The 26,239-nt window shown below is 43.1% G+C and overlaps 1 protein-coding gene across 1 annotated transcript in view; it reads left to right on the top strand.

Moving 5' to 3' along the window:
* The window catches only part of FN1 (fibronectin 1), a 90,303-nt gene extending 64,956 nt beyond the window's left edge, over positions 1-25,347 (top strand). The window contains exons 32-42 of the mRNA XM_068247367.1: positions 766-942; positions 1,043-1,132; positions 1,248-1,427; positions 2,142-2,231; positions 10,639-11,102; positions 16,570-16,708; positions 16,988-17,158; positions 17,917-18,042; positions 18,151-18,257; positions 21,365-21,466; positions 24,551-25,347. Of these exons, the coding sequence (XP_068103468.1) occupies positions 766-942; positions 1,043-1,132; positions 1,248-1,427; positions 2,142-2,231; positions 10,639-11,102; positions 16,570-16,708; positions 16,988-17,158; positions 17,917-18,042; positions 18,151-18,257; positions 21,365-21,466; positions 24,551-24,628 (1,724 nt within the window). The 3' untranslated portion in view covers positions 24,629-25,347. The remainder of the gene's footprint in view (positions 1-765; positions 943-1,042; positions 1,133-1,247; positions 1,428-2,141; positions 2,232-10,638; positions 11,103-16,569; positions 16,709-16,987; positions 17,159-17,916; positions 18,043-18,150; positions 18,258-21,364; positions 21,467-24,550) is intronic.
* Positions 25,348-26,239: the final 892 nt, after the last annotated feature.

Below are 26,239 nucleotides of genomic sequence, written 5' to 3'. Positions count from 1 at the left end.
ATCGCCCAGGAGCGGGCGCAGCACTTTTTTTTAATTTTTTTTTTCTTTTTTAAATCATGTAGCGAGCCCTGGGCTCGCTACATGTTAGCTGCTGCGCAGCGGCATCCCCCCACCCACTCCGATCGCCTTCGGCGATCAGAGTAAGCAGGAAATCCCGTTCAGAACGGGATTTCCTGCTGGGCTTCCCTGGTCGCCATGGCGACGGGGCAGGATGACGTCACCGACGTCGTGACGTCAGAGGGAGTCACGATCCACCCCTCAGCGCTGCCTGGCACTGATTGGCCAGGCTGCGCAAGGGGGCTGCACGGCATGGCGGGTAGCGGCGGATCGGCAGCGATCGGAAGTTACACGCAGCTAGCAAAGTGCTAGCTGCGTGTAACAAAAATTATGCAAATCGGCCCGCCTGAGAAATCCTCCTGCGTGATATACCCAGAGCTCAGCTCGGGATTATCGCTCAGGAGGTTAAACAATATCAGTTGCTTGGCAGTCCTGTTGATCTCTTTGGATGCAGTAGTGTCTAAATCAAGTATGTGGCAAATCCAGACTTCAGTCAGAGCACTTGATCCACATGCATGCTCAGGGTTTATGGCTGAAAGTATTTGAGGCAAAGGATCAGCAGAACAGCCAAGGCAGTCTGCATTGTTCAAAAGGAAGAAATTAATATGGCAGTGCCCATATGCTTCTCACTTCTGACTTCTTTAAAGGTTAAAAAAAACGACAAATTATAAAACTTTTTTTTTATTTTTTTTTTATTTTTCCCTCTAGATGTCAGCCCCCCTCGCCGCCCACGTGTCACAGATATTACAGAAACAACAGTTACCCTTACATGGCGCACAAAGACTGAAACCATCACTGGCTTCCTGATTGAGGCTCTCCCGGCTGGTGGCCAGACTCCCATCCAGAGAATCATTAAGCCCGATGTTAGAACCTTCACTGTAACAGGTAACGGATGACCTTTTTGAGTCCATCGCTAAAGTATTTGTTATCCTCAAGTTGTCTTTTATCCTCTGTATTTCATTCATTCTTAATACTCTTCTAACAGGTCTTCAGCCAGGGACAGATTACAAGATCTCTCTGTACACCTTGAATGACAATGCCCGTAGCTCTCCAGTTACTGTGGATGTGTCAACAGGTAGTTAACCAACATCAGTAGGAGATTCTAATTACATTGTCCTAATTTACATACTGTATTTGCATTCATTTGATTTTTGTTAACCTTTACTGATATTTTTTTTTTTGTCCCCTAGCTGTGGACAGTCCTTCCAACCTGCGTTTCCTGACCAGCACACCAAACTCCCTGCTCTTCTCCTGGGAGCCTCCTCGTTCTCGGATCACTGGGTACATCATTAAATATGAGCGGGTAGGAGGAGTGGCCAAGGAACATACACCCCGCCTCCCAGCAGGAACAACTGAGGCCACCATTACCAGTAAGTTCCACTTCCTTGGTGTCCCATGCAGATGAGAAGAGAGCACTGCATCTGCATTGAATCACTTTAGCAGCTTCTACATGACATCTAATTTCACAAATGTCCTCTACTTGCAATATGATTTAGCCTGCAAATATAGATATGAGAAATAATTTGGCCCATTGTAAATCTTTGACTTGTTAATTAATTAGTAAAAAAGAAAAGGACTAAAATAGTCTGACCCCCCCCCCCCCCCCAAAAAAAAAAAACTTGGGCCCCTGCATTTGAATGAAAGGGGAACTGAACTCAAAACTTCCTCTCTGCTCAAAAAGATAAGCAACAGCATAACCTTTTTAAGGAAAAACCTTTCTTTGTTACAGCTGATACAAATCATGCAATAAATCCAGTCTGTCTACCTCCTGCTTTCATGGAATCAGACAAAGGGTTAACATTCTGTGTTTACAAATTAGCTGCTCTGCTGAGGCAAATTACACTTTTGATTAGTCACTGACGAGGGGGAATTAGATTGGCTAAACTTTCTAAATGCATACAGTGTGCATTTCTCATTTTTCCTAATGTCCTGCACAAGAGTTCAGGTCCACTTTAAACCGGTTATAACTTAATCCTAGTGATATTTCCACACCCCTTTTGGCTTCTGCTGTGAATGGAGTCTACCTTTCTGTCTATCATATGCTTTCCTCACATTATTCTGTGTGCATTTCCTTCCAATTACAGATTTAGAACCTGGCGTAGAATACATCATTCAAATAATAGCTGTGAGAAATAACCAGAAGAGCGAGCCCCTCATTGGACGCAAAAGAACAGGTATGGAGATCCACTTAATGAGCTAAGAAATGTACTTTTGTCTCTTCCCTTAAACTCCTTTACAGTGCGAGTGGTATGGCAGTGTGCGTAAAGCAGAGCATATTGGCTGATGCTTAAGTGCCATATGATTTTAATATTGTGCAGTTTCATTTTAAAGTAGACCTAGACATTAACTGGCTATAGTTTTCAGAACATAATCAGCCTTTTGCCTAAACAGTATACCTGTTTAGTCAAAGCATTGTCCTGTGCTAAATAAAGGGCATCCATGCAAGTGGGCAGGGTCAGGGGGAGTTCATGTATTTACACTTTATGTGAGTCCTGTGAAACACAAATAGGTGAACTCCCCCTGACCCTGTCCGCTTGTCTGGGTGCTGAAGTGTGGTGACGGGCGATTTCAGGTTTTTAAATTTCAATAACCAGAATTCGAACACCAACACTATTGAACTTTTCAACTTGTTCAATAACTTTATTGATAAAGGGCTATTTCAATTCCTGGGTATAGGTCTGCTTTAATTTGTATATAATACTAGCTTGCTCAAAGCTGCAATTGCCTCTCATTTTGCCGCAGTGCATAGTGATCCCCTTCAGATGCAATCATTAAAGCCTGATTTATTACAACAATATTGATTACAATGCAATGATGTCCTGGTGATTGGTTGTTTTATTTGAAATCAATTGTGATTTAACTGCTTCTGCACTACACCTACATGGTGTAAAATCAATGCAAAGTCAATAATGTGAAAATTGCTTGTAGATTTAAAGGCACTGCCATGGGTGCTTAATAAACATGTTGGAGATTTATCAAGCAGTGTTATAGTAGAAGTCAGGCACTTTTCTAAGGTCTCGTGCTCTTGTGAATTCAACTTTTTTTTTTTTTTTTTCCTGAGAGTAAGTCGTTTTTTCCCAGATGTGACGCTAAGAGATGGTCAATTAAATGTCAAGAATTCAGGCTTGAATGCTGATTTTATGTAGTTTAGAATTGGACCAACCAGACGTACCGTATTTTTCGGACTATAAGATGCACTTTTTCTCCCCCAAAAGTGGGGGGGAAATGGGTGCGTCTTATAGTGCGAATGTGCAGTAAAGTGTTGCCCCACCCCCGCAAGCAAAGTGCAGACGGAGATTACCTATGAGCCGCGCGCTTTAAATCTAGATGCCCGTCTCCTCCTCGGTCCTTGTTTCAGTTTGCGAAGTGGCCCATGAGCTGTCAGCCTCCATATCCTGCTCCAGCATGATGATCTCATATGCTGCAAAGATGGTCAGAAGTTGCAGAAGGCTGTCCCACTAAGCTCTGCAGCTGATCAAAGCGGATGCGGTATATGCCCCGGGACCATGCCGCAGAGGGGAAGGACGTGGCAGAGGAGAAAGCTTCGCAGAGATTGGACTCGATGGTCGCCCCAGTAAGACAAGGCTCCATAATTGCGGCCAATTGCTGCTCTCCCTGAGCAGCAGTAACCTATCAGGCATCGGTGGGCATTGATCGAGGACAACACCCACCGATACCTGATAGGTCACTGCTGCTCAGGGAGAGCAGTGATTGGCCGCAATAATTAAGCCTTGTCCCACCGGGGAGACCATCAGGTCCAATCACTGCAAAGCTTTCTCCTCTGCCTTGCCCCTCCCTTCGGCGTTGTGGTCCCGGGGCATATACCGCATCCGCTTTGATCAGCTGCAGAGCTTAGTGGGACAGTGCGTACAACCTTCCGCAGCTTCTGGTTGTCTTTGCAGCATATGAGATCATCACGTTGGAGCAGAATACAACTGCCAGCTCACGGTCACGGTCCACACCGGAAACCGAGGAGATGGGCATCAAGAAGCGTGCGGCTCATAGGTAAACTCCGGGTGCAGGGGGGCGGCAAAGGAGTTCGCAAAGGAGACAGGAGGTCACAAAAGGGACATGAGATCACAAGGAGAGCAAGGAGGACAGAGGAAGACACAAGGGGACTGGGGGTCACAAGGGGTTAAGGAGAACAGATGAAGTCACAATGGGGACAAAGGAGGATACAAGAGTGGCAGAGGAGGTCACAAAAGGGGAAAAGGACACACTATGTACAAGTAAAGTCACAGGGGTGACAAAAGAAGTAGAAGAGGGACATACTAATTGAGGGGAGAAGATCCACAAATTGCCCTTACACCATGGACCCACCAGGTTTATTTTTTTTTTTCCCTAGTTTTGGTCCTCTAAACCTAGGTGCGTCTTATGGTCAGGAGCGTCTTATAGTCAGAAAAATACGGTACTTCCTGTCAGTTTTCATTGGACCAGTTTCAAGCTGCATACAATTTCCATTTAATTTTGCATGCTTGCCGACGTTTTTTGATCTCGTTGACTATCTCTAGTGATGTCTGAACTTTTAGCTTGAAGAAGAGAACTGGGTGTTCTTGAAAATCAGAAAATATTTTGATGACCAATAATTCTTTTAGGCCATTCTTTCTCTACAATAGAGAAACAGGTACACTTAGAGGGGTCAATGGCTCTTTTTATTTTGGTGCTATGGGTGGTTGAAGAGCTATTCGAAGAGCTGTTGGCTGATGGTGTAATGGTTAAGGGCTCTGCCTCTGACACAGGAGACCAGGGTTCGAATCTCGGCTCTGCCTGTTCAGTAAGCCAGCACTAATTCAGTAGGAGACCTTTGGCAAGTCTCCCTTACACTGCTACTGCCAATAGAGCGCGCCCTAGTGGCTGCTGCTCTGCTCTGGCGCTTTGAGTCCGCAAGGAGAAAAGCGCAATATAAATGTTATTTGTCTTGTCTATTCGTAAACTAAGTTGTATTGCTACAGTTAATCTGTTGCACAATTGTAATCTGTGCCTGTTCGACAGAATTGATAAATCTCCTACACTGATTTTGCATGTATTATAATGCTTCTATTTACACAAAAATTGAATAATTTGCGCTGTTACACAATTGTGAATGATTGTAAATATTTGCGCTCTCAGCAGTAGGTACTCTCCTAAACTGTGTGTTTCTGTAGTCTTTGGCGGTTAAACCACTTCATTTGTGCCTCCGGGTCAGTGGATGGTCCAAGTATATTGGGATCTGTATAGAATCACTTTATTAGCTGTATATGTAGGGGTTGAATTGGACATCTGGAGTAATTAAAAATCTATATATTTATATTGTACGGTAGTTGGCCTCGTATGCTTATCTATCTTGTCTTTATGCATCTTAAGTGGCTGGATAGTGTACTGGCTAAGAGCGCTGCACTTTCCTATTTATAAAGGAGTCCTTGGGCAAAACTCCCTAACACTGCAGGGTGTCCTACTGAACACGCCCTTAGTTGCTGCAGCTCTCGAGTGCTTTCAGTCTGACGTGAGAAAAGTGATATGCAAATGTTAGAATTCTTAAAAACATCGGTGATGTAACTTGGGCCTTAGTTTCCACATTAAATATTTGTAACACGACAGAGACAAAACAGAATTTTTCTAGTACTAGTAGATAGCACTCCTCTCAATTCACCGTTGATGTGCCCAGGTCGCAGAAGCAGGCAGCACTCCTGGCTCCAGTGGAATTCCAAAGCGTAAGGACCAGCACCATCAATTTATAAATGCTCTTTTATTATTTATAAAGACACATTGACAAGGAACAGCAACGTTTCGGAGGGGACCCCCTCCTTTCTCAAGCCAGTGTCAGTGTCTAATAATACATGTATCTCATAGCCTTTATATATCCAACACATCATGGAGTCTAACCTATCACATTGCAGCAGCGCCTATGGCGACCAATCCCCTCAGTGCAGTTCAGGCGGACCTGATGGGGGACTACATAGCTAATATGCTAATGTGTGCTTAGCCCAGCTAGCCAGTAATACGCAGGCGCCGGGGGGAAGCGGCCGCGTCCGCGCGCGCATCCATCCGCGGCGCCGACCAATCAGCTGCGAGGAGGTGTTGTCCTCATCATGGTCACGTCTCCTTCTGGAGGCGGACCTGATGGGGAACCTCGCTGGCTCGAGAGCGCGGCATATCGCCGCGCCCCCAGGTCCAGACGTCACTAGAACACAGGGCGAAATGTAAACAAGCCGCCCACGTGTCCCTGGTGGATCGCAGGCGGACGCCAGCCGCCTCCCCCGCCCGCATAACACGAGACAGATGACCCCAAACGTCACACAACCTGTACAAAGCTATAGATCATAAAATCAGAAATACAAATACATCTGTAGTTACTAGTATAAATAATATATAGGGGTCAGAGGGGAATATCTCAACAAAGATTAAAGTAAATACATAAAGATGAATAAGAGGTTCCTTTTGATTAAACAAGAAAAATATTTCAACCATAATGGAACTAACCTAATCAATAACAAAATAAACAAAGTAGTAAAAATAAATATAATATAAAATAAAATAAAAAAATAAAGTAAAAAATAAATAAAAATAGAAAAATACAAATATAAAAAGATATAAAAATAAAGAATGAATAGGATAATTAAAGGATTAATCAAACTAATGGTTGCATGTCATATTCCCTATTCATACCCCTGGGTTCTAAGGTATCTAATCTCCTTATCCATACTGCCTCCCTATATAATAGTTTTTTTAACCTGTCCCCACCCCTTCTTGGTATGGGCACTTGTTCTAATATCTGGAATTTCAATTGACTGACCGAGTGACCAGCAGATAAGAAATGTGACGACACTGATAATTCGTTATTTCTATTCCTAATAGTACTTTTGTGGGATGCCAATCTGGCCTTAATGGGTTGAGTTGTCTGTCCAACATACAGAAGTCCACATGGACATTTTAAGGCATAGATTACATAACGGGAATTACAATCAAAATGACCATGAATTTTGAATGATGTACCCAAATGGGGATGTCTCACTACTGGGCCTCTAATAATACTATGACAATTAGCACAATTCATACAGGGGTAGGTCCCAAATGGGCGGTTAGAGATAAGATTACGGGGTTGTGAAGGACCCAAGTCAGCTCTCACTAACTTGTCCTTCAATGTAGGTGCTCTTTTATATGACATTAAGGGAGGAGTCTGGAATTCCACCACATTGGGTAGACTATTCCTTAGAATATTCCAATTACGTCGAATGACTTCCGCTATCCTATTACTATGTATATTATATTGTGAAACAAAAGGAATCCTCTTATTGTGACCCCTCCTACGGTTAGTAATATCGGATTGAGCTGTCTCAAGTCTAAGTCTTGCTCTGCCCAGCAGGTGTTGGGGATATTGTCTATGTCTAAACTTGTGTTCCATTTCGTCTAGTCGTTGTTTTTTCAATACTGGATCACCCACTATCCTATCAATGCGGGAAAATTGGCTGCTAGGAATGGATGAAAGTGTTGACGGAGGATGGAAGCTCTCATAGTTTAGTGTAGAATTAACATCCGTGGGTTTGACGTATAAGTCTGTGCTCAACCCCCCATTGGATTTTCTCACAACCGTATCTAAGAAGCTAACCTCCTCCTTATCAACATGAACAGTTAACCTAATAACCGGACATTTAGAATGTACTTGGTCTATAAATTCCATAAGGCTCGAATGTGGCCCCGCCCACACGCAAAAAACATCGTCAATATATCTGTGCCAACAACGGGCAAATGTAGTAAATAATGTATTAGTATAAACGAATGATTCCTCATAAAGGTTCATAAAGATGTTTGCGTAGGACGGGGCCACATTCGAGCCCATCGCCGTACCCCTGATCTGTAAAAAGTATTCATCTCCAACTAAAAAATAATTGCATGTTAGTACCAGCCTAAGTAAATCACAAAGAAACTTAATCTGATCTCTATCAAAATCCGAGGCACAACTCAGTATGTGTTCGACAGCCTCCACACCCCCATCATGAGGGATGGAGGTGTAGAGGCTCTCCACATCTAGGGTCACCAACAATGCCCCTTCAGGTATAGGGGAAAGCCCACAAATTGCATCCAAGAACATTGATGTATCTCTAAGATAAGATTTTCCGGCTACCACAAATGGTCTTAACATAATATCCAAATATTTAGCTAGGGGGGAAAAAATTATATCTTTTTATATTTGTATTTTTCTATTTTTATTTATTTTTTACTTTATTTTTTTATTTTATTTTATATTATATTTATTTTTACTACTTTGTTTATTTTGTTATTGATTAGGTTAGTTCCATTATGGTTGAAATATTTTTCTTGTTTAATCAAAAGGAACCTCTTATTCATCTTTATGTATTTACTTTAATCTTTGTTGAGATATTCCCCTCTGACCCCTATATATTATTTATACTAGTAACTACAGATGTATTTGTATTTCCGATTTTATGATCTATAGCTTTGTACAGGTTGTGTGACGTTTGGGGTCATCTGTCTCGTGTTATGCGGGCGGGGGAGGCGGCTGGCGTCCGCCTGCGATCCACCAGGGACACGTGGGCGGCTTGTTTACATTTCGCCCTGTGTTCTAGTGACGTCTGGACCTGGGGGCGCGGCGATATGCCGCGCTCTCGAGCCAGCGAGGTTCCCCATCAGGTCCGCCTCCAGAAGGAGACGTGACCATGATGAGGACAACACCTCCTCGCGGCTGATTGGTCGGCGCCGCGGATGGATGCGCGCGCGGACGCGGCCGCTTCCCCCCGGCGCCTGCGTATTACTGGCTAGCTGGGCTAAGCACACATTAGCATATTAGCTATGTAGTCCCCCATCAGGTCCGCCTGAACTGCACTGAGGGGATTGGTCGCCATAGGCGCTGCTGCAATGTGATAGGTTAGACTCCATGATGTGTTGGATATATAAAGGCTATGAGATACATGTATTATTAGACACTGACACTGGCTTGAGAAAGGAGGGGGTCCCCTCCGAAACGTTGCTGTTCCTTGTCAATGTGTCTTTATAAATAATAAAAGAGCATTTATAAATTGATGGTGCTGGTCCTTACGCTTTGGAGAGACAAAACAGAAGGCAGAAAACATTCCTGTTGCAGCAATATAACTCATAGGCCTCAATTCACTAAGCTTATCTCCTGTCTTTAATAACTCTTCTAGAGTTGTTACCATGGTGATAAGGCATGTAGTATTCAGGAAACATTTTACCTCAGGCAAGCCTAAAGTTAGCTCTTCTGTCTTTAACCTTTTCGGGACCGCCTCTATGATATCCTACGCCACACTTGTGGCTGTTCTAGCCTGATGCGGCGTAGGATCTACGCCGGCCCGCAGTTTCCGCTCCCGACGCGATCGTGCGCACCCGGAGGGGGAGATTAAGCTGTCATATGACAGCCGACATCTTCCTCGAGTGATCAGCAGCCATCACGTATGGCTGCTGATCACATGATCACTACGATCGCAGTGATCAGTTTGACAGCTGCGGCGGCAGGGGGGTAAAGAAGAGGATCCACTCACCTCCCTGCCGTTCCAGCGACGATCGGCGCCCCACTCCGCTCTGGCCGGCATCTCCGCTCCATCTGACGTCAGCGCCGGGTCCCGGCTTGATGACGTCATCAAGCCGCGACCCGGAACTGATCGTCAGACAGAACGGAGATGCCGGCTGCAGAAGAGGGTCCCGTGCGGCTCATTGCTGGAGCCTGGAAGGTAAGTGAAGGCTGCTGGCAGAAGGGGGGGGCCCAGGCCACCATGGGGGGACACAAATCCAGGCAGCCACAGACGGGATCCGGCCGCCTGACCCCTTCCCGCGCAAAATGCCTGGTCCTTAAGGGGGGGTAGGTGGCCGGTCCCAAAAAGGTTAAGTTAACTCTCCAATCCTTAAAATAACTCCAGAGTTAAAGACAGGCGTGTGAACATAACTGCAGAGGAGGTAAATTAACTGCAGAGGAGGTAACTTAAGGAATGGAGAGATAAGATTACTCTCTCACTGTGTGGAGGTAAGTTTTTTTTTTTTTTTTTTTTTTTTTTTTTTTTTTTTTCCTCTTGCCTTATCTCCAGCATGATCTTAGTGAATTGAGGCCATAGAGACTACTGTGGAAAACATGTTGGCATACCAAATCTGTCCATATGTTTAAAGTATCACTATCACAAAGTGGTGTTTTGTTGTTGTTGTGCACTAGTCCATCTCCTCATGGGAGATTCTCAGGGTTTCCTTTATTTTTAAGACCCGTCTGAACAGCAGTTGCTCAGTCAAACTGACAAAATGGTGCACAAATTGTAGGGAGGCTGGCCAGCAAATTTTTTTTTATGTACATCCTTTCCACTGACTTCTTTTGTAATGAATACATGAAATGCTGAGACTCCCCCATAAGGTGGACTACTCCAAAACCTGTCAGATGTGGACTTTAGAGGTAGTAAAAATCTGATTTTGTTCAGCCGTTTAATAGGAATCTTCCATGGGTATTTCCGCAGGTAGGTTTATGGGTGGAAAAAAGTACCTACTGTTGCAAGAGTATGACTACAAATTTGCTGGTGCTGAAGGCCATTGCCTCTGCTGCTTTAACTAATGCTTGCTTTTATTGCTCCTAACACTGTTTTTGGCCAGACGAGGTTCCCCAACTGGTAACCCTCCCTCACCCTGGCCCCGGCCCAGAAATCCTCGATGTCCCCTCAGAAGTAGAGAAAACACCCTTCGTCTCTGAAACAACGTTTGAGAATGGTAATGGTATCAAACTTCCAGGCTCTGTAGGACCTCCCAGTACTGGCCATGAAGGTTCTTTTGTTGAAGAATCCTTTGGAAGACCTGTAGTGCCCCCTACTGTCGCACCTGTAAGGCCTGGGCAGAACACTCCTGGACGCTACCCACATGTTGTTGAAGTAGATGGTCAGTACCATGGATCGAGAGGAGATGATGATGTGTATTACACACCTAGCTATGGACCACACCCAAATGACACTGGTGTGCAAGAGGTGGCATCTCAGACTACAATTTCATGGAGACCCCTTTTGGAGACCACTGAATACATCATCTCGTGCCATCCTGTGGGCCATGAAGAAGCTCCACTTGAGGTAATTAGTTTTCCACAATGATGTATGTGATTGAGATTTTGGTAGGCAAGTCATTTATCCACTTGTGTTCTTTTTCCTAAAGCCTAGTACATACTTTGAAATATGATTGGCCAGACACGGACCAATTTTACCACCTTCATGTAGCATTAGGGTCAACAGATATTGAATACTATGAGCAGATTGTGTAGGTAAATCTCCATACTACATGGAGATGGAAAAATCGGTCAGTTATTGCCCAATCAAAATTGAAACCGTGTACCAAGCGGAAGTCAGTCTTGCTGTGCCAAGTGTAATTGGATAATGGGCAGTATTTTATTTTGGGCTGTCTGACAAGAAATTAAATATAGCTCAGCACATTTCTTCAAGGTCCTTCCAACATTTTTGTAGAAAGTCAACTCTGAATACAATTCTAAAATTGAAGAGCCTGAAAAATATATAACGGACATCATGTAGAATCCTAGACGTCATGGGCGTAGCAATCACCCCTGTGACCCCTGCCATCGCAGGGGGGCCCAGAGGTTTTGGGGGCCCGTCATTTTTCCCTCTCCCCAACCACAAATGCAGCCAATTAGCAAAAACCCCCTCCCTGTTCACTCACAAAAACTGTGTGCAGGAGTGTGTGTAATTTTGTCCTGCTTCCAAAGGCTACTTCACAGCAGAACACTCTGTGCTGCCATTTGCCAGCTCCTGATCACATGACCCACATGGGGTTCAGAGACTGAGAGGGCCCCATGCTATAATTTTTGCGGGGGGGGGGGGGTATTAAGTCTAGTTACACCTCTGCTAGAAGTTACAATAACGTGTTTTCTTGTTTTTTTTTTTTTTTTTTTTTTTTTGTTGTTTTTTTGGGGGGGGGGGGGGGGGGGGATTTCTTACCAATCTAAAGTATTACAGCAGCTAAACCTAAGTGAAAAGGGTGACAAAACCATAAAGTGCAAAACCGCCACCTAAATGGGTGGAGTTCTATGAAAAAAATCCTACAGTAGAAATTCTTTACTGTAAACTCTAATATAGTAAACCTCTGGCTATTGTAAACTCAGTCCTCAGGTCCTGATCGTGTGACTGTATGAAAATACAATGTATGACCAATCCTGATATAGGGCTGGTGCACACCGAGCGGCTTTTTCAGCGTGGATCCGCTTGGTCAATGTATCTCAATGGGGTGGTGCACACCAGAGCGGGAGGCATTTTGCAGAAACGAAAAATGCCTGGGTGAGGCATTTTTTGGATTTCTGATGCGTTTCTGCCTCAATGTTAAGCATAGGAAAAACGCAAACCGCTCTGAAAAACGCCTGTTCAGAGCGGTTTTGCCGGCGTTTTTGTTACAGAAGCTGTTCAGTAACAGCTTTACTGTAATAATATATGAAATCTACTATACTGAAAACCGCAGCAGCAATCCGCAAAACGCTAGCAAAACGCCATAGAAAAATTAAAAAAAAGCGTTTCAAAATCTGCTAGCATTTTGCGGATCTGCTAGCGGTTTTTGGTGTGCACCGGGCCATAGAGAACGTCTTAGCTAGGTCCCTTGGAGGTTATTATATAGGGATTCTGACATTTACAACTATTTTGAGAAATTCCACTTTTATGATGCTATAAAGAAAGTTGTCACTCAGACTATTTTCACTCCAATAGCAAATCGGGTTAAGGGTAAGCATGCTTCAGACATTTTAGACGCCCCTGGACTAATCTATTTATCCTTTAGGCCAAGTGCCGTAACATTATTCTTGAGTGTTAGGGGGCTGAACTAACAAAATGTAAACACACTTTTTGCTGATTGCCATTAGATACACAAGTCCTGTGACAGTTTGTGAAATTAAACATTTCCAGTGGAAATGGTATCCGAAATATCGTGTGCAGTTAGCACAGTGACAGCTGCTAATCCGTGGATGTTACTGCTGCTGATCAGTGGCTGCTACTGCAACAGTGATGGCTGATAACCTATATGCAAACAAAAGGGGAGGTGGAATGGCGACATAAGGTGGACCCTGGACACTGCATCTACGGCCTGCTAACTGCATGGAATTAACTGTAGAGCGCTTTGGAGAACACCAGAAGTGGCTCTGTGGGCTGCATTTGACTCCCCGGGCCAGACTTGGACATGGATTAAGGGGCCCATACACCTAACAATTTTCCCACCGATATACATCACTGATCGAAACTGCTGTGAAATCGTTGCGCAAATGCTGACAGAACGATCGCTTTCCATCCGAAATAAATCATTCCCGTTGATCCGTTAATGAGGAAGATTTCGCTCGATCGCCGGCGGGTCGGGAGAGCGTCGATAGCGGCGTTTGAATGCCAGGCAATACATTACCTGCTCTGGCCGGCGCATGTCCCCTAGTCTCCGCTGTCCCTTCTCCATGCTCGGCTCCTCCAGCTTCACTGAACTTCCTGTCCCAGCAGGAAGTTTACAGTAGAGCGCCCTCTACTGTTTAAACTTCCCCGGCAGGAAGTTCAAGTGAAGTTGGAGAAGGGACAGCGGAGACCAGGGGACATGCGCCGGCCGGAGCAGGTAATGTATGCGGGGGAAGGGGGCAGCGGCAGCTTCACAGATTGTGATCGGTTTCATGCTGAAATCAATTCACAATCTGTTTGCAGTAAAGGCAGCCATACGATCCCTCTCTGATCAGATTTGATCAGAGAGGGATCTATCTGTTGGTCGGATCTGATGGCAAATCGACCAGTGTATGGCTACCTTTAGGGACTTCACATAATCTCTACACTGATGTGAAAACCTTTTTGCCCCCTTCCTGATTTCTTATTCTTTTGCATGTTTGTCGCACTTAAATGTTTCTGCTCATCAAAAACCGTTAACTATTAGTCAAAGATAACATAATTGAACACAAAATGCAGTTTTAAATGATGGTTTTTATTTAGTGAGAAAAATAAAACTCAAAACCTACATGGCCCTGTGTGAAAAATAAATTGCCCCCTGAACCTAATAACTGGTTGGGCCACCCTTAGCAGCAATAACTGCAATCAAGCGTTTGCGATAACTTGCAACGAGTCTTTTACAGCGCTCTGGAGGAATTTTGGCCCACTCATCTTTGCAGAATTGTTGTCATTCATCTTTGAGGGTTTTCTAGCATTAACCGCCTTTTTTAAGGTCATGCCACAACATCTCAATAGGATTCAGGTCAGGACTTTGACTAGGCCACTCCAAAGTCTTCTTTTTGTTTTTCTTCAGCCATTCAGAGGTGGATTTGCTGGTGTGTTTTGGGTCATTGTCCTGCTGCAGCACCCAAGATCACTTCAGCTTGAGTTGACTAAAAGATGGCCGGACATTCTCCTTCAGGATTTTTTGGTAGACAGTAGAATTCATGGTTCCATCTATCACAGCAAGCCTTCCAGGTCCTGAAGCAGCAAAACAACCCCAGACCATCACACTACCACCACCATATTTTACTGTTGGTATGATGTTCTTTTGCTGAAATGCTGTGTTACTTCTACGCCAGATGTAACAGGACACGCACCTTCCAAAAAGTTCAACTTTTGTCTCATCGGTCCACAAGGTATTTTCCCAAAGGTCTTGGCAATTATTGATGCTTTTTAGCAAAATTGAGATGAGCCTTGATGTTTTTTTGCTTAAAAGTGGTTTGCGCCTTGGATATCTTCCATGTAGGCCATTTTTGCCCAGTCTCTTTCTTATGGTGGAGTCGTGAACACTGACCTTAATTGAGGCAAGTGAGGCCTGCAGTTCTTTAGATGTTGTCCTGGGGTCTTTTGTGGCCTCTCGGATGAGTTTTCTCTGCACTCTTGGGTTGATTTTGGTCGGCCGGCCACTCCTGGGAAGGTTCATCACTGTTCCATGTTTTTGCCATTTGTGGATAATTGCTCTCACTGTGGCTCGCTGGAGTCCCAAAGCTTTAGAAATTGCTTTGTAACCTTTACCAGACTGATAGATCTCAATTACTTTTGTTCTCATTTGTTCCTGAATTTCTTTGGATATTGGCATGATGTCTGGCTTTTGAGGTGCTTTTGGTCTACTTCTCTGTGTCAGCTCCTATTTAAGTGATTTCTTGATTGAAACAGGTGTTGCAGTAATCAGGCCTGGGGGTGACTACAGAAATTGAACTCCAGGTGTGATAAACCACAGTTATTTTTTAACAAGGGGGGGCAATCACTCTTTCACACAGGGCCATGTAGATTTGAAGTTTTTTTTTTTCCTCACTAAATAACCATCATTTAAAACTGCATTTTGTGGTCAAATGTTATCTTTGACTATTAGTTAACAGTTTTTGATGAGCAGAAACATTTAAGTGTGACAAACATGCAAAAGAATAAGAAATCAGGAATATGGCAAATAGTTTTTCACATCAGTGTATGTGTTCAGAAAGACAGACCAAATTATGGCTGGCCAAGCATTGCCAATCCTATCTTTTTGTAAGTTGTGCGTCCAAAAACACAGGTCTATACCTTTTTTTTACATGAGCATTTTGTACAGCTTCCAGAAACTTTTTTTTTTTTTTTTTTTTTAAGGGTCTTTTAGCCATAGTCTCTGCAGGATACAGTTGTTTTACGACTAAGTATGAGTATGGTTTGTCAGGGTTATGATACAAGGTACCCAGTTACTTTAGGGGAAGAAAAATACTTCTTACTTTGGTTTCACCCAATTGAACAGAGGATATGCCTTTATTTAAAAGCATTGCAAAATACAGTCTTAACCTTTAACCGATGGAAATTGTGACATTCACTGTCCAAATGCAAGATCTTGAAAGCATTACATTAGGATCTTGTCAGGGTTTTCTTTAAATATTTGTAAACATTTGGTTAAAAAATGGCTTGAAGACTTTGTTTGATTTTCATTGGAAATTATATGCCTTGCTGTAGATCAGTGCGCAACATGCTAATTAGTAGTTTATGATTTTCACAACCTACCCTTGCATTCCTAACTGCACACTAAAATGTAAGCATAAGCTGAATAATGTACCATGTGTGGATATTCATTGGTGACAGATTTACACCATTTGGTGAAACATGCCCAAAACTCCCTTTGAACATAGTTGAAGTTCATCAGCAGACACACCCAGCTACTAATTTATATTCTGGTGCTTAAGCTTGGGTTGGGTGAGAATCTACCATTAGTGATGTTAGCTACGAGTAGCTACGACTAAGTTTAAATTAGGTAGTGCTGCACACGGCAGAGTGGGCGTTAACTTATGTCACTAGCCTCTAGGCTAGTAATGCCTCTGTACAGAACTCAATTGTCACCTGAGGGATCAAGTCCACACCCTGCAGATGACAGTAATTTCATGTATGTAACATTACACTGCAACTGTCTGGGATATCTACTCCCATAACATACAAGGTAAGACAGTTCTGTTAGGTCTGCTAAAATTATGAAAAATATGGTTGTCTGAGGAAATTCCACTTTTTCCTCTCCGAAAAAGTTAGATTCCCTGAGGAATGTATGCTGCTTTTTAAAGTTTTCATTCTAACATGTTTTGTTACTCTTTCTTTGTAACAGTTTAGAGTTCCTGGTACTTCTACCAGTGCAACCCTTAATGGCCTCACCCGTGGAGCCACCTACAATATAATCGTGGAGGCATTGAAAGGACTGGATCGGCTCAAGGTCCTAGAGGAACTAGTGACTGTTAGCAATACTGGTAAGAGTATATACTGTTTACGGAAACTATAAGCAGGCTATTTTAGCGTTACATATTTCAAACTCTGATCGGAGTCTACCGATTATCATTTTGTGTTCTGTGTCACTTGAAGTGCCGTTATCACCTTGTTTAGCCTCTTGAGGACCAGAGGTTTATATGCATCCAGTGTTCAGTTGTTTGTTTTTGTTTTGTTTCTCTAGACAGTTACATAACTAGGCCCCCAAGTCATACATATGAAGTAGCACTTTGTCGTGAGATATATATTGCTTTTCCTTTCAGTGCTCTCTCCTGATGGGGTTCTGCAACCTATGGAGGACACCTGCTATGACACCTTAACTGGAGCCCAATACACAGTTGGCCAAGAGTGGGAACGCATGTCAGAATCTGGCTTTAAGCTTTGGTGCAAGTGCCTGGGATATGGCAGTGGACACTTCAGATGCGACTCTTCAAGTAAGCACAAACCTTTCTCTTAATTGCCAGTTCTGAAGTGATACGTTCTTAGCAGTTAAAAATAATGTTGTACTTGCTTATTTTCCCATGTGCTATGCTTGTTCATTATTTGGAAATCCACAATTTTAAATGTACATAGCTGCCAAATCTACAAGAAATCATTTTTCTTGATGTTTTTTTTTGAGAGACACCAACCTTTAGAAGAACCTGTAGGTAAAGTGTACAATTTGGGTACTTGCCTCAATAGATCAAAGCCTGTGAATGATTCCAGTGGCTTCCACTGTCCTGCTCCTCCTCCTTGTCATTCCTTCGCTGTCCCCTCTGCAAAACTACTTGTTGACCCTTGTCAAGGGCTTGTGCATGCAGGATACACAAACCCACTTTGGCCTAGGCAGAAAAAGCCAAACCCAATCGGGTCCTTGCACAAAAGCAGTCTGCCCAGTAGCTCAGCTTTTCCTGCCAAAGCCCAAGAGGGTCCATGCTGATGCACAGGCGCAGTGCGGCCATGATTCAGGGGTCGGGTCCCTGTGGCTGAATGGCTAGGTGGAGGAAGACTCGGGAGGATCACCTTTCAAGGTAAGGATCTGCCCAGACAAGAGAAACTTGTAATTTGCATACCCGAATTCCTAACCTTTTCAGCGAGAGAGGAAAAAAGCCTAGTTATGTGCAGGAATGTCCCTGTACATGCATGTTTCATATTGCATGTCAAGTTTATAAACAGAATGACTGACTTAAGTTGTGATTTTTGTGTCCTACAGAATGGTGTCATGACAGTGGAGTTAACCACAGAATTGGCGAGAAGTGGGACAGGCGGGGAGAGAATGGACAGATGATGAGCTGCACATGTCTTGGAAATGGAAAGGGAGAGTTCAAGTGTGAACCACGTAAGTACCATACAGCTTTCATATAGGTGTCTAATGTATAATAATGTAGAGTGGAGCCTGCTATCTGGGACATATGAGTTTTATTTAATTCCTGTATTCCTTTTTTAGATGAAGCTACCTGTTACGATGAAGGAAAACTGTACAATGTTGGGGAACAGTGGCAGAAGGAGTACCTGGGAGCCATCTGTTCATGCACATGCTACGGAGGACAACAGGTAGGTGCCTGAGGTGGTCAGGTAGGATCTAAGCATCCTGTTGTGTGGAGTGGGCTGCTCTTGATAGAGCTGTACAGAAAATTTTGCAAATATTTCCTCTAAACTGGAAACTGCCGTTTTGACTTGCCCTCTGCCATTTCAAACTGCTGACCAGTTAGACACAAGCTAGAGATCTAGTTTTGGTTAATTAAGCTATGGTCGTTTCAGATTCTTGTTGAGCAGAAATCTACAAATTCTCTGTTCAGCCGTACTTTATTCTGCTTTTGCTGTGGTAAAGTGAAATTAGTCATTTTCATGAGCAAGTAAGGATTTTAATTAATATAAACTTGCTTTAATTTAAATTATCTCAGCTAAGTGTGTGGGCATAGTTCTGGTTTCCGTCTAAATACCCCCTGAGACCACTAAAACCCGCACAGCATTCTAATATGCAAATATTAACACTCTTTGCTCGGAATGCGGTCTTTCGTCCTCTTTATTTGCTCACCACTGTAATGAGTGGTAGTCTCTGCATCACTGTGAGAAACTAGTGGATGTGGGTGCAGTTTGAACATTGTTTGCTTTTATTAACTGCTTTAAGCCTGGCACATACCTTCAATTTTGATTGCCCAATTTTACCACCTTCATATTCAAAATCTATTGACCATCACACTAAATTAACAGATTGTGTAGATAAACTCTCAAACTGGGGTGCAGGGGAGAGGTAGCAGCACTTCCCCGGACAAGCTGCCTCTGAATGACCAACTGCATAGGTGTGCAGAGCCTAATTATATAAGCAGGATACACATCCTGCATTCAAAACAGTTGCACCAAATTACCATTAATGGAGAATGTTAGCTTCCACAAACAGTATGCATGCAGAGTGTTCTGTACTGGACCCTCCCACTGCAATGGGGCCATCCTTCTAGAAGGGACCCTAACCTCTAATTACCAAATAAGCACAGTGTGAACCTGGGAGCGGTTGGCCATAAAAATGGTTCACTTTGTTGTTGTTTTTTTTTTTTTGTTTTGTTTTTTTGATAGATGGCAGCACATCCTAAAATCAGGCAGCATCTGAAGTGACTACCAACAGAGGTGTGCAGAGCCACCTAGAGGCAAATACACACCTTCTATTCAAAACGGATTAAACTATGCACTAGAGCCCTAAAGTCTGAATAAAAACAGAACATGGAATATTCTTCCAGAAGGATGACCTCATCACAGTGGAAGAGTCCAGTACGGAACACTGCATGCAAACTGTTTTAATGGGGGATGTTAGCTTCCACAAACAGTTTGCATGCAGTGTTCCGTACTGGACCCTTGCACTGCGAGGAGGCAATCCTTCAGGAAGATTTAATATTTCATGTTCTGTTTTTATTCAGACTTTAGGGCTCTAGTGCATAGTTTAGCATCTGTTTTGAATAGAAGGTGTGTATTTGCCTCTAGGGGGCTCTGCAAGTCTCTGTTGGTAGTCCTTTCAGATGCTGCCTAGTTTTAGGATGCACTGCTATATCTCCTCTGTTAAAAAAACAAAAAAAAACAAAACAAAAACAAAAAAAAAACCTCATACTAGCAGGTAGAGGCAAAGTAGTCTGGCACTATTGAGCAAACTTTTTTTTTTTTTTTTCCCCCCAGCGAGATTCAAACAAAGCACAAGTGGATAATAGTAAACTTGATATTGGTTTATCTCAAGCAAAATTAATTGCAAATTGTGTGCCTATCATTGCTGGTAGCACTTGTGGCGGGTGCTAGTGGGTGCACGGCCTGACTACAGTTTTGCATGGGGTCACCTAATTTCTTTGGAGGCCATAAAAGTGTGCTTTTTGATTCTTGCTGGAAATTTGCTTAAAGCGGACCTGAACTCAGAACGTCCTCTCTGCTCTAAAAGATAAGCAACAGCATAATAACCTTCAAACAAGAAACATTTCTTTGTTACAGCTGATACAAATCCAACAATAAATCTGCACTGTTTCTACTTCCTAATTCATGAAAGCAGACCTATTGTTAACTGGGGATAGCACTTTGCACAGCAGCATGCTTTTTCAGCTCTACCAACAATTCTTATTGCACAGAGTGCTAGCCAGCTCTCCACTTAACATTTTAAACTCTCATTCTACATGGAGGTGGTAAAATTGGTCCGTGATTGGCCAATCAAAAATTAAGGCATGCACCAGTCTTTACCTTAAAGGGAAGGTCCGAGGTGTTTAAAAAACAAAATTCTACTTACCTGGGGCTTCCATCAGCACTTGGCAGCCGTCCTATGCCCTTGCCGCAGCTCCAATGGCTCCTGGTGCAGATGCCGAAATCATCAGGTTGGCATCTACTGCGCTGCAGCGTGCAGCTCAGTCGCACTGATGTCATCCGGACTGTACTGGGCAGGCACAGAACTACTGCGCCTGAGCAGTACAGTCCAGATGACGTCCGTGCAAGTCCATGAGCTGCACGCTGGAGCGCAGTAGACATTTTGCACCGGAGGGGACCCTGGGCCACCGGCGAGGGCACAGGACGGCTGCAAGGGGCTGGAGGAAGCCCCAGGGAAGTAGATTTTTGCTTTTTAATCGCCTCGGTCCTTCCCTTGGCCAGAAGAAAACCTTGGACTGCATAATCTATAGGCTTGATTGCCCTGAATTTCACTAGACTGAGTTTTAGTCGGTACTGTGTACAAAATACACTTTAATTTCAGTAATTCTGGCATTAGAAGATGATGACTCTAACATTCTACCTTTGGGATTATGACCGCTAACTATGTCGACACAAAGTACACATAAGAGAATAATACTGACCTGCACCAATGCCTTCCAACAAAAAGTTGGCTGGTCTGGAATTTGAACAGGAACTATAATCATGATGTATAGTCCCAATCTTGGAGAATCTGAGAGGCTTAATAATAATTCCATATTATTTTGGGAGGAAATGGGAGCACCCCTACAAACTTTATGCAGAGTAGGTGAATATACAACCTTTTTATATATGGTGTTCTGGATGTGACCTGAATGTGAGACTCTAGCCATGCAAGTGGAAAGCGAGTCACCTAGCCGTTCGCTGGTTTTGCAGCCTTGAGTGACATTGAGTATGTGGGAAGGTGCAAGCAATGGAAAGCAAACAAAAAATAAATTCCTTTGTTCTCCCAGGGTTGGCGCTGTGACAACTGCAGAAGACCAGGCTCTGCTGTGACTCCTGATGCCACCGGGCACACAGTCTCCAAGTACACACAGAGATACCAGACAAACTATGTAAGTGTTAACAGAGTATAAATTGCCCGTCATCGTGTTTGAAATATTGCTGTCAAAGACTACAAAACAAGCAGGGAGATTAGATTAGAGCAGGATTAGTCTGCCTGCCAAGTGCCAGCTAGAGATGTAAAGAAACGTGAGCATGTAGAATGTGAAAGGGGCCATCAGGGCTAATGTTACAGAAGCTTGTCATGTATGAGAACATCCACACAGTCTGGACAGAGAAAATCTTGGCACGAGAAGATAGAATTACCATTTCAGGACTGGGAAAGCTAACCACTTGCATTATACAAAGACAAATGAATAGCGTATTTTCTGCTGTATAAGACGCACTTTTTCTCCCCATAAAATGGGGAGAAAAAAATTCCCTGCGTCTTATACAGCAAAGGCAGGGAATCCCCGACTTACAAACGCCCGCTGCTATGAACCTCCAACTTTCCACCATGCCCCCCCCCCACCTCCCCCAGGTGTAGTGTGAATAGCGGCAACTTGCCTTTGCCATGCACCTGTGAAGATTGCAGACCTCCGCGCTCCCCCGCTAGCCGCATCTCCCTCCCCCTTGTGTCTCCATCCCCCCTGGGTGTTGCAGTGAGTAGCAGCAGGCGGCAGCTTACCTTCGCGAAGTGCCTGTGATGATTGCAGACATTCATCTCCCCTGCACTTGTCTCTCTGGCGAGCGTTTGGAACTGTGCGTCATTAGTTCAAGCCGCTTACTACAGTGAGAGGGGGGGGGGGAGGGGCAGGAACACAAGAGGGAGGAAGGAACACTAGGAAGGGGAACAGACAGAAGGGGACATAGTAGGACCCATGGGGAATACAGGAGGAGCCGTGGGAGACACAGGAAGACACATGGGGGGGGGGGGGGGATACAGGAAGACCTCATCTGGGAGAGAACATATACAAGACGCTCCTGAAACATGGACGCACCAGGTTTAGTATTTTATTTTTTTTCCCCTTGTTTTTGTCCTCTAAACATGGGTGCGTCTTATATTCTGTATTGTCTTATATGACCTAAAAACAAAACCTTTTTTATATTTATATACTGCAATATAAACTGAGATTGACTGGCTAAACTATCAACTCCACGATGTTCACCCCTACATGGCCTCCATTCGTGTTCCTAGCTCAGTGTGTTTTTTTTGCCCCCATTGTGTTAACTGTGAGCTCTTGGCAATGCTCAGTGAGATTCAAATACTGATACAATTTTTACTGGTGGACCAATCTTATGCAGCTGCTGAAATGTTTGATTAGTCAATTTTCAAAGCTCCTTGACCATCCCTGGCAGGTACACTCCAGTAGAAGTGGTTGCAGAGAAGAATTTTTATTTTTTTTTTATTATTTTTTTTAATTTTTAAATACTATAATAATAGTTTGGAATTGGACCAGTCAATTTTCAATGTCCAGCTCTATACAATTCTCTTTAAAGCTGCATCCATTAAAGATAAGTTTTGACCATCTTTTACCAGGCACACGTCATAGCCTCAAGGACAACGTCAAGGGGATGTCTAATAAAAATAACCTAGTGATCTCTTTAACTAGTTAACGCCAACTGGGTGTTTATATGCGTCCAGTTTGAGCCTCGCTAAATCAATAGGGACTTTCAGGCGCGTCTTGTCAATCTGCCACTCGTTCACAGCGAGACTTGTGCTAGGAATACACGGTACGTTTTGTACCGCTGAATTGAGCCGCTGATGGCTCGATTGATAAAATCCGACCTGTCCGATCACCCACTGGATCAATACCGTGGGCAGGACAATGGAAGAAAACTAGCAGTAGATACGAAGCGCCCACCAGGACAAGCGGCAATCGACCCAGGTGCCTGTGGGGACACGCCAAAATCGATTCAGTGGTACAAAGCGTACCGTGTATTCCTAGCATTATACGTTGGTAAACGGGAACATGTGTTCCCTGATCTAATCAGTGTCTGTAATGCTGGGTTTACACCATACAATTTTCTGTTAGATTTACCTGCCAGATAGATAAAGTTCAACATGTTTGAAATTTCATCTATCTTACGATCTATCTGCCGAGCAATTAGGCATTGTTCTACTCATCAGGAGATAAACAGAAGACAATGCACCAGAGATAATGACCATTCTCTACAGAAAATAATCTAATTATGCATTCTAACAGAAGAATCTAACAAAAAATTGGATGGTGTAAACCTGACTTAAACAGAAACCATGTTTATTCGTTAAAATGAAAGTAAAAAGTATTGTAGAAAAGTCCTCACATTTCCTGATAAACCAGGATAGTGTGTAGCACAACCTTGTGGACCAAAATAGTTAAATGAGAAATACATTAAACATTTTGCTATAGCTATTAACCTCTTCTAACCCACCCGCCTTGTAGTTACCAAAATAAAACACTTAAAAAATCAAAAACAAAGTGACAGCATTTAATAAATATAAATTACCTTTTTTTGTTTTTTTTAATATGTATATCATGAGTATATTACTGTTATTTTAGAAAATAAAAGCTTGTAATTCATAGGATACAAAAAAAACACAGAAAAAAAAAACCTTTATTTGCAAATATATTGTTGCCATACATTGTACTAGGAACATCATTGAAATGTTTGATAGCTGGGGAAAATAAAATGTGTAGGTTTTTTATCTACAGTAGCATTGTTTATTTTAAAACTATAGGGGACGGAATTGGAGAAAGTATTTTTTTTTTTCATTTTTATTCCCTTGTTTTTACTTTTAAAATGCACAGAAAATAAAGTAATTACTAAAACCACGTATCGCCCACAAAAAGCCTAATTTTTGGCAAACAACAAAGATCTAGATCATTCAGGTGTGATAAGTAGTGATAAAGTAGTGGCCAAATGAATGGGAGGAGAGATGACAGGTGAAAATCTTTTGGTGGGAAGAGTAAAATAGCCTGTGGCATGAAGTGGTTAAAGAAGAGTTGGCCAGATATGCTGATCAAAACTTGCATTGCTAAAACTTGGAAGGAAAAAAGTACAATGTCCACATTTCCTAGTGTGTAATTTGGATTTGATGATTCAGCAGAAATAGTTAGTTGTAGTTTTGCCAGCAGAAACTGCTTCTAATGTGTATTTTTTTTCTTCTTCTACAGAATGTGAACTGCCCTATTGAGTGCTTCCTTCCCCTCGGCCTTCAAGCAGACTCTCATCATACAGCACAGAACCCATAAATAAATTATCTTGTTGAACGGGGGTGGGGGAAAATGAGAGCAAGTTGAGCTCTTAAAGGAACGGGGGGGTGGGGGGGAAAGCCTCCTCTGATTGGCAGATAATTCAAAACGCTTCAACGTTCACCTGAAGTACTTCATGCCATTCAGTATTCAATGATTGTAATATTGTTTTATTTTGCTTCAAATGATCTGGGAAATAAAAGGGAGACTTTTTTTTTTTTGTTTTTTAATTGGCAAACCGATGCCTTTTACACCCTTTTTAGGAGTAATCCTGTGTGAAAGTGTAGCTGAATGGGCTTGAGGAGCTCTGCATTTTATCCCATGCTGGTTGATAAAACTGCAGGGCGCTTTGGGATCAGTGCGGTAAATAATACCAATGGGACCAATTCCGCTATATTCTATTACCAACGTAGCACCAAACTGGCTGCTTCTGGCACAAATGTCTTTACCGTATGCACAATTTTAATTCCTTTTTTCTGCACAGTCCTTACTAATGCCTGACCTTCCTTCAGTGTTATTTATCAATGTCTGCTGCATCTTCAGAAGATTCCTTCTACTTTACTATGGAAAAGTAAATTCTGAAATCTAGAAAGTGATGGTTTTTGAATATGATGTAATTATGGTTGATTTTTTTATTTTTTTTATACTGTATGTGCCAAAGCTTTAACTACTGTGGAAAGAGAACTCTTCTTTTAATAAAAAGATGTTAAAAATCTGAACTTTCTTTTTTTTCTTTTCTTTTTTTCTTTTTAACATTCCCATGTAGTCCACATTGGAATTGGAAAGTCACACAAGATCTGTAACCATCGGCATCTAAAAGGGGATATTTGGTATAATTTCCAAGAGGCCTAGCCTACGTAAATGGCTTCTATAAGATTTAGTTCAATATTGTGCCTGAATGAACACAGGCCGCATTGTTGTGGTAGCAGATAATTGTCTACACTCGTTGACATTGGGTGCGCTCAATCATATTTAAGCTCATGATTAACGCATGCGTCCATGTGCATTTCATAACCTGCTTCAGTGCATTGCGCTTTTTTAGTAAGTGGGCCCCATGCGTTTACATGCGCTTAAAGGGAAGGTTCAGGGACAGTTAAAAAAAAAAATCCACTTACCTGGGGCTTCCTCCAGCCCGTGGCAGGCAGGAGGTGCCCTCGGCGCCGCTCCGCAGGCTCCCGGTGGCCGACCTGGCCAGGTCGGGCCTCTTCTGCGCTCCATTGTGCGTTCCACGCTGGCGCAGTGACGTCATTGGACGTCCTCCGGGCTGTACTGCGCAGGCTCAGTAGTTCTGAGCCTGCGTAGTACAGCCCGGAGGACGTCCGATGACGTCAGCTCGCCGGCGTGGAACGCACAATGGAGCGCAGAAGAGGCCCGACCTGGCCGCCGGCCTGGTCGGGTCGGCCACCGGAGACCCTCCTGCCTGCCAGGTAAGTGGATTTGGATTTTTTTTTTTTTTAACTGTCCCTGAGCCTTCCCTTTTTTAAATGCATTTTTTAAGCTTATTTCAAGCAGCAATTGTCGATTTTGGTTTTTTTTGTTTGTTTTTTAATTGGGGTAAAAAAAAAAAACTCCAAAGCGCATTGCTATGCGCTTCTATGCGCTAAAAAGGCA

This window comes from Hyperolius riggenbachi, chromosome 7, assembly GCF_040937935.1.
Source record: "Hyperolius riggenbachi isolate aHypRig1 chromosome 7, aHypRig1.pri, whole genome shotgun sequence".
Classification (NCBI taxonomy): domain Eukaryota; kingdom Metazoa; phylum Chordata; class Amphibia; order Anura; family Hyperoliidae; genus Hyperolius; species Hyperolius riggenbachi.
Note: the sequence above shows the minus strand (reverse complement) of the source record. Positions and strands in the feature narration are given on the sequence as shown.